Source organism: Panthera uncia, chromosome X (assembly GCF_023721935.1).
Source record: "Panthera uncia isolate 11264 chromosome X, Puncia_PCG_1.0, whole genome shotgun sequence".
NCBI classification, from domain to species: domain Eukaryota; kingdom Metazoa; phylum Chordata; class Mammalia; order Carnivora; family Felidae; genus Panthera; species Panthera uncia.
In genome coordinates, this window is record NC_064817.1 from 120,922,537 (window position 1) to 120,936,251 (window position 13,715).

Below are 13,715 nucleotides of genomic sequence, written 5' to 3' on the forward strand. Positions count from 1 at the left end.
AAGGGCAAGTCAGAGCAGAGCAAAAGAACCCACGGCACTCGTAAGAGAAAAGTTACACGTTACGTAAAACGCTATTTTAAAACTTTGGAAACATCCCAATTATTACCCATCTCTGGGGATGAGACAAGGCACTCCCTCCTGCGCCTGACATTTTTTTTTAAAGATTTTATTTTTAAGTAACCTCTCTACCCGACATGGGGTTTGAACTCACAAGCCCAAGCAAGATCAAGAGTCACATGCTCCACCGACTGAGCCAGCCAGGCGCCCCAGGTGCCTGACACTTCTAGATTATTTGGGGGCCTTTATTTTGTGATGAACAGGTATAACTTTATAATAAAAGTAACAAAGATGACAGTTTTGTTTTTATTGAAAGAGTTTCCTGCAAGCCACGTATACGGGTCATGTGGACGTCAAGTCTACACAAGTCACTTCTATGGTTTATGTGCAAAGAGAGAAGTTCCTCAAGGACCACAGCCACCGTATAAGACCTCACCCCTAGATTAGGGAAGAGTATGTCTTTCTGGAAAATTTTAGAAACAATTAAACAGACTATTTGTGGGCAACTGGGGAATCCACACTGATCCCTGGGGTTACCGTTTCCTCTTCTAAGAAGCTGTACAAGACCAACCTCACATCTTTTTTAGATCAGCTACTGGACAGGGACATGGGAGGGTGCAGCAGGGGCGGTGAAGCATCTTCTAGCTACAATGGAGAGGTAGGAGGTCCGTGGCTGCCGGAACAACCATGCCCGAGAAGCTTACCACAGTCTCTTGTCCGGGCTGACTCGTTTAAAAGGGAACTAGATCAAGTGTTCGGTGCTTGTAAAATGGACAGGTCGCGGCAAAGTGGGGGAGATGGCTCACAGGGCAGAGAATAAGAGTAGACCGGAACGGCAGGCTCAAATTTCACTCCATCCTCCTAACTTCTGTGCATCCTTCTGGGAACAGCCTAGCATGTAAACGAGGAGTGCTCTTCTCTGAAGCCGCCCCCTAAGGTTACAAAGGAAACTGCCAACTTCTCTGTATCCCGATGATGATGCTGTTACCGGACTCGGCATTTACCAAAACATCCCCAGAAGCAGACTCGAGTGTGTACTGTCCATGTCAACAAGTCAACTGCAGGAATGACGCTGGAGCACCTAGGTGCGCAGCGCTGCAGAGAGAGGGGACTGAGCCAAACACACGCTCACTCGCCTGGCACTCTTGGCTACCCACTGCCCCTGGCCCAGCCACACAGCCCTGTCCCGGAGGGTCCCTCTGGAAGAGACTGTGAAAGCAGAACCGTCAGGAGAGTAACTTCAAAGACACAGAACGTGGAGAATAAGCACCACTCTATCCTCCACGGTGACCACCTCTGAATTCTAATCTCGTTAGTTTAGATATGCAAATCTGCAGTTTGCCAGCGTCTAGCAAGAGGTGGGGTCCCAAATGCAACCCTCCAGGTAGCACCAGCCGACACAGGTCAACGAGGCTGGCACCTCCCTCCTGGCAGCCCCAGCCTTCACGCAGGGGGCTAAGAGCTCCTCTTCTTCTGCCACTACCTGCCACTAGGCTGCAAGAAGCCACAACCCCAGGTCCGTAGGAGATCCTGACTGGCCTCTGCCGCCCTTTGTGAACCTACACAGTCGTTTACAAATGTGTCCCCCACTAAAAACTCGAGTCGCAGGGCACCTGGGTGGCTCATGGGTTAAGTGTCCGACTTCAGCTCCAGTCATGATCTCACGGTTCATGGGTTCAAGCCCCGCATCGGGCTCTGTGCTGACAGCTCAGAGCCTGGAACCTGCTTTGGATTCTGTGTCTCCCTCGCTCTCTGCCCCTCCCCTGCTTGAGCTGTCTCTCTCTCAAAAACAAATAAAGAGTAAAAAAAAAGTTGAAAAACAAAAACAAAACAAAAACCTCGAGTCTTGTTAGACTCGGCCCCATTAGTGAACCCATCTAGACAGCTGTGGATTCCCAGTGGCAGCTAACTTACCTGCTGTTCAAGCCCTCCCAGCTCCCATCTCTCCCAGCACCTGCTCACCGTGACAAGCCCCAAGTGTCCTCCGCAGAGAAATGCTGAGCAGGCTGAGAGTGGAGCCTGTCCCCAAATGGAGCAGGTCCCTGCAGCAGCTACTCATGGGAGTTAGGATCCCATCTGACTACATACTGTTATGCCAGCACCCTGACCACACTTCGGCATCTGGTCCCTAGGAATCCAAAGACAGCCTGGCAAACACCGTGCTGAGAAAGTCCAGACACACTAAATGGATGGAGGGCAGCTGAGACTGACAGAACTCATGCTCTCTGAGTTCATAGTCACCAATGATCTCGCTCTCTCTTGTCTGAGAGCATACAGGCTATTACTCTTTCTAAAACACGAACTGAGATCGAAGTCAGGCCTGCACACTCTAGTCAGTTCTTCACTAGCCCTCTCCCTCGGCTGGAAACTGGGGTGTTTGTGTGGAGTCTCCCAGCACCTCTCCTACCCCATGGCTCCTCAAGGACCAGCAACTTCACCTGCAGAAGGCCTCAAAGAGCCTCTGGACGGGATTCCATTAGTCTGAGCAGAAGTTAAGCCTCTCATCACCTGGGATTTCCATTCTCTCGTTCCAAGGCTTCCTTTACCCTTGGCTTTCTGCCCGCCCTTTCCTTACCTTACATAAAAAGGTCAAAGTAACTACCTTTGCCTCAGGTCTTTCTGCGTTTCACCATCCAGCTCACTGCAGGCTTTCGCCTTCCTGACGACACTTTTCTTACAGCTCTGTGTGCCCTCTTGGTGCGGTCCTTAGTTTTCTTCCTGTTCTTCCTATCTTCCACAGAAAACGTAAGCTGGCCTGGGAGTCCCTCCCCACACCCCAAGGCCTCTGTGTGCTCTTTAGACACAGTCAACTCTTCCTCCTCCCAGGGGCTCACCTACAGTTAGACTCAATCTCCCAGGACCTGCTTCCCTTTCAGTCTCAAACCGCAAGATCACGCCTCTTTTTCGGAGCATCCCAAAACCCTCCAACTCCAGGGTACGTATCCTCCCAGCCTTCTCGCTGCTGGACTCTCCAGTTTGAAGACAGCATGCCTGCAGACCCCTTCAGTGATCCAACAGACCACCTGAAAAAGCTCTGCCCTTTCCAGCTCCAACCCTACCACTTTCCAACTTCGACCTGAAGTGGTTAAGGTCACCTGAACAAGGAACTTTTCTTTTGCAAACCTGAAACCCAAGCAGGTAGTCATTCTAATGCCCAGTGAAGAAGGATATCCAGCTCACTAGAGGCAGAAAAGCCCTGCTAAAGAATTCACACGCTACCCTGCTAACCTCTGGAAGCCCTTGGCCCGAGTGCAAGGTTTACTCCCAGCCAGTTAGCATGCCCAAGGGCAGCCAGGCCTTTCTGATGGGAAATCTTAAGAGCAGAAGGCAGCAAACTGGCCTCCAGACTCAAACAGGTACTTTATTATCAGTTGGTCTTACCCAACTAGCCACCCCCTCAGCCCTGACTGAGGCACTCGGTCTCGCCAACAAAACAACAAAAAAACAAAAACCACCAGAAACACACAGGCTGCTGTGGAGCACAATATTCTCCTGTAACAGATCTACACTGGGGAAGGTGCTGGGCATAAGCATGGTCTCAGCCCCTTCCTGACATTTCTGCCCACTCTTCTCAGGTCAGGTGCCCATGCCCAAAAGGCTCCTATTCAATTAGCCCCTTTAAGTTGGCCTCCAAAGATACTCTCCCAGAGTACGACGCCTCTTCACTTACTCCAACCCATATGCAGAGAGCAAGCTGGGCATGTTTCGCCCTAAAAGAGCATGCAGCAAGTTATGGCAGAGACAGAACACAAGTCTTCTGACCTTCCAGTCACTGATCTCCCACCACCACACTGCCTCTGAAGGTCAGAAGGAAAGCTGGAGGCTCTGGGGAAATCTGGTGGCTTCCAGAACACAGACAAGGCCTCCGGTTCAAGACCAAAGACTGAAGAAGTCACGGTCACAGGCTAGCCCAGGGCTCCCTTTCCAACCCCTAGCCCCTTGTTCCTCCTCACTCACAAGGACAGCAGCAAGGAAAAGCCAGCAATATAGAGATTCCTCTGGGCACGGAAAAGCTTCATGTGGAAGTGTTCCATGGCCCCGGGATTATTCTGCAGGTTCACCTTCTCTGTCACATCATCATACTTCCGGATCTCACGCACAGCATCTGCAGCAGAGAAGAGACGTGAGGGCATTTAACTCCTACTGACATTGGGGTGTCCAGGGGAGAGGCAGCAGGACTCAAGGTGACCTCACTTCCGTCACACCCGCCACCCCAGTTATCCCCCGTTCTACACACACCTTGGGGGACACCTTCTCAAGAGCTCTGCTCTCAGACCCATTCTCTCCTTTGGTTTTTCTCAGGTCACTCCCTGGCCCCAGCCTACACAGACCACAAACCTGCTCATATCAAGGTGCTAACCAAGTCTGAAGTGTTGCTGGCAATGGCCATGGTGCCCCCAACATGTGATTCTGCTTAGCTCAAGTCGGACTGGCCATCAGGTGCCCCAGTGATAAACCAGGGTAATCCCCCACTGAGGAGGTACCAGTGTCCTAGGAGTCAAGACCCTGAGGGCTCCTGCCTGCTAAAGACTTGGGCTTTGGGGCACATGGGGGCTCAGTCGGTTGAGCATCTGACTTCGGCTCAGGTCATGATCTCACAGTCCGTGAGTTCAAGCCCTGCGTTGGGTTCTGTGCTGACAGCTCAAGCTTGGAGCCTGCTTCGAATTCTGTGTCTCCTCTCTCTCTCTGCCCCTACCCTGCTTGTATGTGCACGTGTGCTCTCTCTCTCAAAAAATAAACATTACAAAAAAAGACTCAAGCTTTTCATTCCTAAATTTAGTAATGGGTTTTATTACATAAACAATATTACCCTAAAAATAAATATCGTTAAGATGTCTACATTACCCAAAGCAATCGGCAGATTGCATGCAATCCCTATCAAAGTACCAACAAACAGCATTTTTCACAGAACTAGAACAAACACTTCTAAAATGTGTATGGAACCACGAAAGACCTGGAACAGCCAAAGCAATCTTGAAAAAGAAAAACAAAACAGGAAGTATCACAATTCCAGATTCTAAATTATATTACAATGCAGTAGTAATTAAAACCATATGGTACTGGCATAAAAATAGACACACAGATCAACAAAACAGAATAGAAAATCTAGGGAAAAAACCCACAGCTGTATGGTCAATCTTCCACAAAGAAGAAAAGTATATCCAATGGGAAAAGCACAGTCTCTTCAATAAATGGTGTCAGGAAATTCTTCATGCAAAAGAATGAAACTGGACCACTTTCCTTCACCATACACAAAAATAAACTCAAAAATGCATTAAAGACCTAAATGTGACACCTGAATCCATAAAAATCCTTGGACAGAGCACAAGCAATAATTTCTCTGACATCAGCCACAGCAACATTTTTCTAGATATGTCTCCTGAGGCAAATAAAACAAAAGCAGAAGTAAACTATTGGGACCACGGCAAAATACAAAGCTTCTGCACAGCAAAGGAAACAATCGACAAAAACTAAAAGGCAACCTATGGAATGAGAAAAGATAAAAAAAAAACTTCAAAGAAAAAACAAAATGTCTTATTCTGATTACAAAATGAATGCAAGCACATCAAAAATTCAAATACAACCTGTATACCTGAAATGTGTAAAAAGAAAGAATCCCATGACGTAATCACTGCCAGTAAGCATAATACATTGGTCATCTTACCTAAAGCAGTCACTGTCAGCCACGTTATCCTATTTCCTCTGTAACACACACCCTAATCTGATATTATCCTAATTACAGCTTTATTGTCCATCTCCCCTGAATCAGACTACAAACTCCACTAAGGAAGAAATCTTTTCTTCTACATCCAGGCCCTAGCACAGCTCTGGGTGCACAGGGGGCATGCAAATAACTACTGAATGGCCAATAGCCTCTGCTCCTGGGCGGCACTGTTAGACGTAGAGTGCTCCAGTTTACAAATATACTTATATCTGTTTGCCTATTATTGTAGATATGGAATAACCTACTGCTTTTTCCTCCCTTACCCCTGAGACATCTTTTTAAAAGCTGGCACATATGGGGCGCCTGGGTGGCGCAGTCGGTTAAGCGTCCGACTTCAGCCAGGTCACGATCTCACGGTCCGTGAGTTCGAGCCCCGCGTCAGGCTCTGGGCTGATGGCTCGGAGCCTGGAGCCTGTTTCCGATTCTGTGTCTCCCTCTCTCTCTGCCCCTCCCCCGTTCATGCTCTGTCTCTCTCTGTCTCAAAAATAAATAAAAAAAAATAAATAAATAAATAAATAAAAAAGCTGGCACATAAAGATCTACCTAGAAAGGTCTGTTAACGGACACCCATGGGAGAGGAGCAAGTTAACACTATATGGACATTGTTTGGTTCTTAATGTCTGGTTTGAGACTGCTTGGTTTTTTTTTTTTTTTCCCAATTAAAAAAAAAATTTTTTAACGTTTATTTTTGAGAGAGAGTGTGCAAGTGAGAGAGAGCACAAGCGGGGGAGGGGGAAAGAGAGAGGGGAAGACAGAGATCACAAGCACTGCAGCACAGAATCCAATGTGGAGCTGGAACTCACAAAACTGTGAGATCATGACCTGAGCTAAAACCAAGAGGTGGATGCTTAACCAACTGAGCCACCCAGGCACCCCGAGTCTGCTGGTTTTTAAGCCGACTTCACATTATAAGAAATATGCTCTTTACTGGCATTGCACCCTTGTGCTAAATCTGGAACATTAAACAAGCATTCTCCAACACTGAGCAGGAGTTACAACCAGGACAACAACATACCCATTTGTTATGAACTGTGTGTTCCTGTTCCCCCCCCCCCCACCATTCCTATATAACCTCCCATTCCTATAACCCCCAATGGATTGGTATTAGGACGTGGAGCCTTTGAGAAGGGTTAGGTCATGAAAGACGGGCCCTCATGAATGAAGTTAGTGCCCTTAAAAATGAGACCCCCCGAGCGCTCTCATCCTTTTTGCCATGTGAGAACAAAATGAGAAGGTTTTATGAACAAGGAACAGGGCCCTCACCAGACATCAAATCTGCCGGTACCTTGATCTTAGACTTCCAGCCTCCAGAACTGTGAAAAATACATGTCTGTTGTTTAAGCCACACAGTCTATGACGTTTTTGTTATAGCAGCCCAATCTAAGACATAAAACTTAAAATGTTCATACCCTTGGGGGTGCCTGGATGGCTCAGTTAAGTATCTGACTCTTGATCTCGTTTTAGGTCATGATCTCAGTTTGTGAGATCCAGCCCTGCCTCAGGCTCTGTGCTGATAGCGCAGACCCTGCTTGGGATTCTCTCTCTCACACTTTCTGCCCCTCCCCTGCTTGCAATCTCTCTCTAAATAAACTTAAAAAAATGTTCATACCCTCAGATTCACCTATTCCACCTCTATGAATTTATCCTACATGAACATTTGCATAAACGTGTCATGATACAAGTGCGACTGTAAAGAAAGAATTGAATTACAGCAAAACCATGTGTTAGAATACCACACAATCTTTAAAAAGGATGAGATTGCTGTAAAAAGATATCTAAGACAACACGGAAAACACACAACCAATCCAGAATAGCGTGTACTATAATCTGAACCCAATCCCAAGTGGTACGTAATATACGTATATATTTTTGCTGTTTATTTATTTTTGAGAGAGACAGCACTAGCTGGGGAGGGGCAGAGAGAGAGGGAGACACAGAACCCGAAGCAGGCTCCAGGCTCTGAGCTGTCAGCACAGAGCCCAATGTGCAGCTCGAACTCACGAACCGTGTGATCACGTCCTGAGCCGAAGTCAGACGCTTCACCAACTAAGCCACCCAAGACACCCCTGGTACTTGATGTTTTAACAAAGATGTCAGCATGAAAAAATGCTGTGGAGGGGCACTTGGGTGGCTCAGTCATCCAACTCTTGATTTTGGCTCAAGTCATGATCTCACAGCTCATGTGATTTAGCCCTGCATCAGGCTCTGCACTGACAGTGCAGAGCCTGCTTGGGATTCTCTCTTGCTCCTCCACCACTCATGGCTAGTGCGCATGCGCGCGCTCTCTCTCTCTCAAAAATGTTTAAAAAAAAAGGCAGTTCAACAGCTTAGAAAAAGAGAACGAAAAATGCCTATCGAAACATACAACAAAATACCAACAACGGTTTTCTGTGAGACATGGAATACTAGGGAAGGGGGAGAATTCCACTTTCTGGGTTAAACTTCTGGATTTTTAAGAACGTATTATTTTGTGATTTAAATAACACACATTGGAGCTCCTGGGTGACTCAGTCGATTAAGTGTCTGACTCTTGATTTTGGCTCAGATCATGATCTCACAGTTCGTGGGACCAAGCCCCGCATCGGGCTCTGGGCTGACAGCTCAGATTTTCTCTCTCTCTCTCTCTCCCTCCGCCTCTCCCGTGCACACTCGTGCGTTCTCTCAAAATAAACTTTTAAAACAAACACACTTTTCTACACCACCATTTGCATCCAGGAACCCCACCACCCTAAGGACCACCATAGCCAATGGCAGGGAACAGATGGGATGGAGTGTTAGGCCACACTAGCCCAAGTCACAAAACAGAGTGCTGTCCTCCCTGTATCAGGCCCCTGGACCAGGGCAGCTGACCCTGGAAGTCCATCAAGCCCACCCCCAGCCCCAGCCCTGCCCCAGACCCCTCCCAGATAAGGCTAGAGTCCAGCCAGGGCTGAAGCTATAGCTAGTTATGCCCATCACGTTCCACTAGGATTTCCTGTTAACTGACGTTTATATTTTTAGAAGCCTCCACAGACCTATGTTACACTTCTTACCGTTAGAGTAGAAAGCAGCCAGTCATCATAGCTAGTGTCTCTCTACAACTTCCAAGCAGTTCCCTGACCTCAAAAAAGAATAGCACCTTTGCCAACTACTGGATTCTGCAAAGGGCCTCCCTGGCCCATCAGCGATGCTAGAAAAGAGAGCACTCGTGGAGCCTGGTGCAGAGGGGCAAGGCCCTAAGGGAGCACCCCAGCATAGCCCCTGCCACTCCCATTCTTGCCCCTACCCTACACCCAAAGCAAAAGCACACACACTCGGTTCCAATCTAAAGTCCAGCTTTTTTTTTAAGTTTATTTATTTTTGAGAGAGAAGAAAGAGAAAGAGAGAATGAATGAATCCCAAGCAGGCCCCACACTGTCAGCACTGTCACACAGAGCCCAACACGGGGCCAGAACTCACGAAGCATGAGATCGTGACCTGAGCCAAAATCAGTAGTCAAATGCTTAGAAGACTGAGCCACTCAAGCACCCCTACAGTCCAGCTTTTTAATGCGCAAAGGCTAACGCAGGTATTCCCTACCCACTCCGTGCTCACAGAACACTCAGGGAAAGAACCTCGATTGGAAAGAGCTACCTCCTGGGCCCCTGCCAAGTATTTCAAGAACAGCACGGTTGCATAGGAGGGCAGCTGGTACCCACCCTACACCGCTGGGAAGGGTAGGCCGCACCTGGCCTGTTCAGAGGAAGTCCTGCCTGAACATATCCCTTCAGGCCCCAAGACATTAGGAAGGAAATGCCTAATGCTCAGCTAGTGGGTGGAACCTTGCACATTCTCCCTGAACTACGGCCCCCTGCCCTTCCACCCACTACCACATTTCTGCCAGAAACTAAGGGAAAGAAGAGCGTTGTGAGTCTAAGCAGGTCACACTCTGGAAACGGGACCGCTGTCTGCAGCAGAGCCCAGCCAATGCTTTCAAGTCTAAATAGGGGGACGTACTGATCACTTACCACGGCGAAACGCACGTTTCACGGCCGGGTGAGAACTATACTGATTCCTCTGGTCTCTGAACAATCACACCGCCACCACATCACAAGATGCCTGCCTTCCATCTTAATACCACAAGGCCCCAGGCCCCATCCCCGAGCATGCTCTGGAACCAGCTTATCTTTCAAGCCCTGCTGGTGTGCACCTCGATGTGTTTATAGAACTTCACGACCAGAAGGACCCAGAGAGACCTGGCCTGACCCATCCAGAGAGATCTGGGATATACTGCCAGACCTCTCAGTGCCCCCCCCCCCAAGCCACAGGACGTGGCAGCTTCCTCCCCAGCCCCACTCCCTTTTGGTAGCTCAGTTCCTTATTCACAGCCTGTCTGTGGGACTCAAGAGCAGTACTGCTTAAACCAAGGTCAACAAGGACCAGCCAGTTTCTCTTGGTTTCAGTTCTGGAATGACCTCAGGAGCCGCCCCAGAAAAGTGAGGTGGCCGTCATAAAGTGCGTAAAGGCTGCTGGTCAGAATAAAGGCCCTGCCGGCAGTCAGCAGCACCCTCTTCCCAAGGGAAAGACAGAGGCACCGAAGTGGTCTCCTCTGAGAAGCTCAACCTGCAGGCTGCCCGTGGCACGGAGCCTTGCAGCAGAGGCCATGCCATGGCGAAGGGTCTGGGCAGGTGGCCGCCCTCAGCCACGGCTCACTCACCGATGACCAGCAGCACAAGGATGACGATGAGAACTACGAAGAAGGTATTGCCGTACATCACCACCAGCTCCACCAGGCGGGACTTGAAAATCTTCTGCCATCTGTGAAGACAAAAAGGCTGAAGAAACAAACACACTTGGGACTCAGGCCCCAGGAACAGAGCCAGTCCCGCACTCTTCTCCAATGGCTGAGTATCTTGAAAAGACTCGGCCTCAGTGGCCTGCAGTGCTCCAATTTAGGACAGCTGTTCAAGAGCGCAAAGGGGGGAAAAAAAAAAAAAAAGGCCTGTGCGCGTATAAAAAAATTCTAAAAAAGCACAATCTTAAACGCTAGTCATCTCTAGGGGAAGAAACAAAATCTTTGTTTGATTACTAAGGTATAATTAACACACGACATACTACCAGTCTCAGGGGCAGGAGAAGCGAAAACCGAACCTTTTGTTGCGTTCCTCTACGTGATATTCAAAACGGTGGCCACACGCACACTTCTTCAAACAGCTTCTCCACGTGACCCAAGTGCGTTCATCTAGACTCCCACCACCCTAGGTTATTGTGAAGCAGACCCAAGACCCTTCTTCATTTCCTTCCATAAGTACTTAAGGAGGTAACTCTGTCACGAAAGCACCTCTGGAAATGACTAATGCAATCACAATGCCGTCGCCAGACCTCAAGAAAATTAACAAGAATCCCTCGTTATCAGAGCCAGAGTCCCAAAGTCCAATTGCTGCATTTCTTTTTAAAGCTTGGTTTGTTTGAATCTGAACTGATGAGGTTTTGACTCTGCATTTAGTTGGTATTTTCAATTTCTCCTCACCCTCTTCTGTCTTCCTTCCCAGACCACTTTTTGCAGAAACCAGGTTGGTTATCTTACAAAGCTGCCCAGGTCACAGCTCCAAAAGGGCCTCTGTCTCTGCATCTCCCCCCTGAACTGTATGAAGTGTGAAGAGACTCAGATCTGGCTTTGGCAAAAACATTTCTTAGACAAGGTTGAACACTTTTTATCCCATCAGCGGTCCGTATCTTTCAATTAAAAAGTTTTTTAAGGGGCGCCTGGGTGGCTCAGTCGGTTGAGCGTCCGACTTCAGCCCAGGTCATGATCTCGCAGTCCATGGGTTCGAGCCCCACATCGGGCTCTGTGCTGACAGCTCGGAGCCCGGAGCCTGTTTCAGATTCTGTGTCTCCCTCTCTCTCTGACCCTCCCCTGTTCATGCTCTGTCCCTCTCTGTCTCAAAAATAAACATTAAAAAAAAAATTTTTTTTTTAAGTTTTTTAAAATACCTGTGAAGAAATAGCCATATTTGTAATTTTCTAATTAAAATCAGAATGTGTTCACATATTACCTGCAATTAAAAATTAATCTCCAATTAACTCCGAACAGGCCCTCCATTCTTTAAAAGGAATATGGCTTCACCTCTCACTGGCTGAGTAATGCTCATGAGGCTCCTACACAATGCCAGCGGGACTAGTGAGGAGGACAAGAGTCACCAAATCAACTACAACATGACCCCATGGTGTGTGTCTTCCAGATGCCACACTGCCATCCCCTGAACCCTTGGGGATCAAGGGAAGGCAGAGGGCAGCGTTCCCAGAAACATAACTAGAGACAGCTCTTCCTCCTTTTGGGGCATTCTGAAGACCAGAAGGCAGGGTGCCCAAGGAGGGAATTCAGCAAGACGTGACAAAGCAAAACCGTGTAGAAGGCCGGCAATAGTTAACACAGCCCCTGCCACCCCAACCCCACACGGGTTCTACCTGTTTCCATGTGGCCCCGATGCCGGGGTCTTCCCAGCTTTCCGTACACAAGCTATGGGGCTCGGCGCAGTCACCCTCTTGCTCGCCCGCTTGCTCCACGGGCCTTACCTTTTGGGAGAAATGAAGGGAATGCAGAGCAGCAGCACAGCAAAGACCTCTGCGTAGAGAAAGGTGGCGACTGCAGTCCACTGCAGACTCATCCTGTTGCTAGAAGGTTTCCAGCAGTGAGATGTGAGTTTGTTTCCTGGCAGGACAGAAAAGGGACAGAAGTCGTGAGAGCTGAGCGGCCACTCCTGACCCTCTACCCCAGCATTCCACTCGTTTTTCAAACCACTGGCTGAAACTGGGCACGACTCGGCAGGGACACTTGGCCAACGGCGCCCAAAGGCTTGACAAACTCCCGTTCGCCAGGGCGGAGGTACTTGCTGCCTCCTAGCACGCGCATTAAAAGCCACCCTTCTGGAGAATTCCTTTCCCGGTTGAGTTGGGCAAACTCCTTAGGCCTGCCTAGCCGAGAAAGCGTTTTGAATTATGATTATGCAGACGAGACAAAATTCTCGACCTCCATCGGGCCCTCTCCCTTCCCAGCCAGCCCCGGGGCGGCCGCGTCTCGATAACGCACTTTTCCCCAGAGCCGCGGCGTCCCCGCCCCCCAGGGAAACCGGAAGACCCTTCCCTGCCTAGCCTCTGAGCCTTCCCAAACAGGGCCGAAAGAGAACCCGCAGCCTCCCTCCGGGGCGCGAGCAGGGGCTAAAAATGGCCTTCCGACGCCGCATCTGCCTCCCACGAGGTGGGAGAACTCGAGGTACCTCAGAGAGCCCCGAAGAGCGACTCCTACCGGGCGGGAGTCAGGGCCAAAAACAAACGCAGATCCCGACTAAGCGCCTCATAGCCCCGTCCAAAGAAAGTTCTAGAAAAAGCGGTCTTTTCGGAAACCGGAAGAGCCCCTCTCCTCAGCCCTGGTCAGCCCCAGCCCCCACGCGGCTCGAGACCCGCCCTCCTCCGCGCGCCACGCACGCGACCCCCCGCGACGCGGCCCTAGCCCGCCACGCCCCCCACAGGCCCCACCCCGGCGGCCCCTCCCCAGGGGCTTCGCTACCGCCCCTCCCCCCCGCGGCGGCCCTCAAGCCCCCGGAGCCCAACTGCAGCCGCCGCCCCGACTTCCCTCCCCAGCCCCGTCCCCGCACTCCCGGCTCGGCCGTCGGCCCCACGCCCCGCGGCCCCTCCGCACTACCCGCCGCTGCCCCTCGTCGAAGGCCCGGAAGCCCACGCTCACCGAGCTTCCCACGGCCGACGCACACGCCCCGCCGCCGTCACCGAACGCTCCCACCGCAGCCCTGGCCCCGCCCCTTCCCCCGCGGCCGGAAACCGGAAGCACCCGCCGCGTCCCGCCCCGCTCCCGACCGCACCCAGGCCCCGGCGACTCCGCCCACGGCCGGTTTTCGCCCCGCCCCCGAGCCGTGGCTCCGACGCCCAGGACTGGAAGAGAAGGGGCGCCTCGAGGGTG

At 50.3% G+C, this 13,715-nt stretch overlaps 1 protein-coding gene across 1 annotated transcript in view; it reads right to left on the minus strand.

The window, feature by feature from the left end:
- The window catches only part of BCAP31 (B cell receptor associated protein 31), a 29,999-nt gene extending 16,424 nt beyond the window's left edge, over window positions 1–13,575 (minus strand). Inside the window, exons 1-4 of the mRNA XM_049644472.1 lie at window positions 13,485–13,575; window positions 12,317–12,452; window positions 10,458–10,558; window positions 4,015–4,162 (exon numbers count right to left, since the gene is read on the minus strand). Of these exons, the coding sequence (XP_049500429.1) occupies window positions 4,015–4,162; window positions 10,458–10,558; window positions 12,317–12,408 (341 nt within the window). The 5' untranslated portion in view covers window positions 12,409–12,452; window positions 13,485–13,575. The remainder of the gene's footprint in view (window positions 1–4,014; window positions 4,163–10,457; window positions 10,559–12,316; window positions 12,453–13,484) is intronic.
- Window positions 13,576–13,715: the final 140 nt, after the last annotated feature.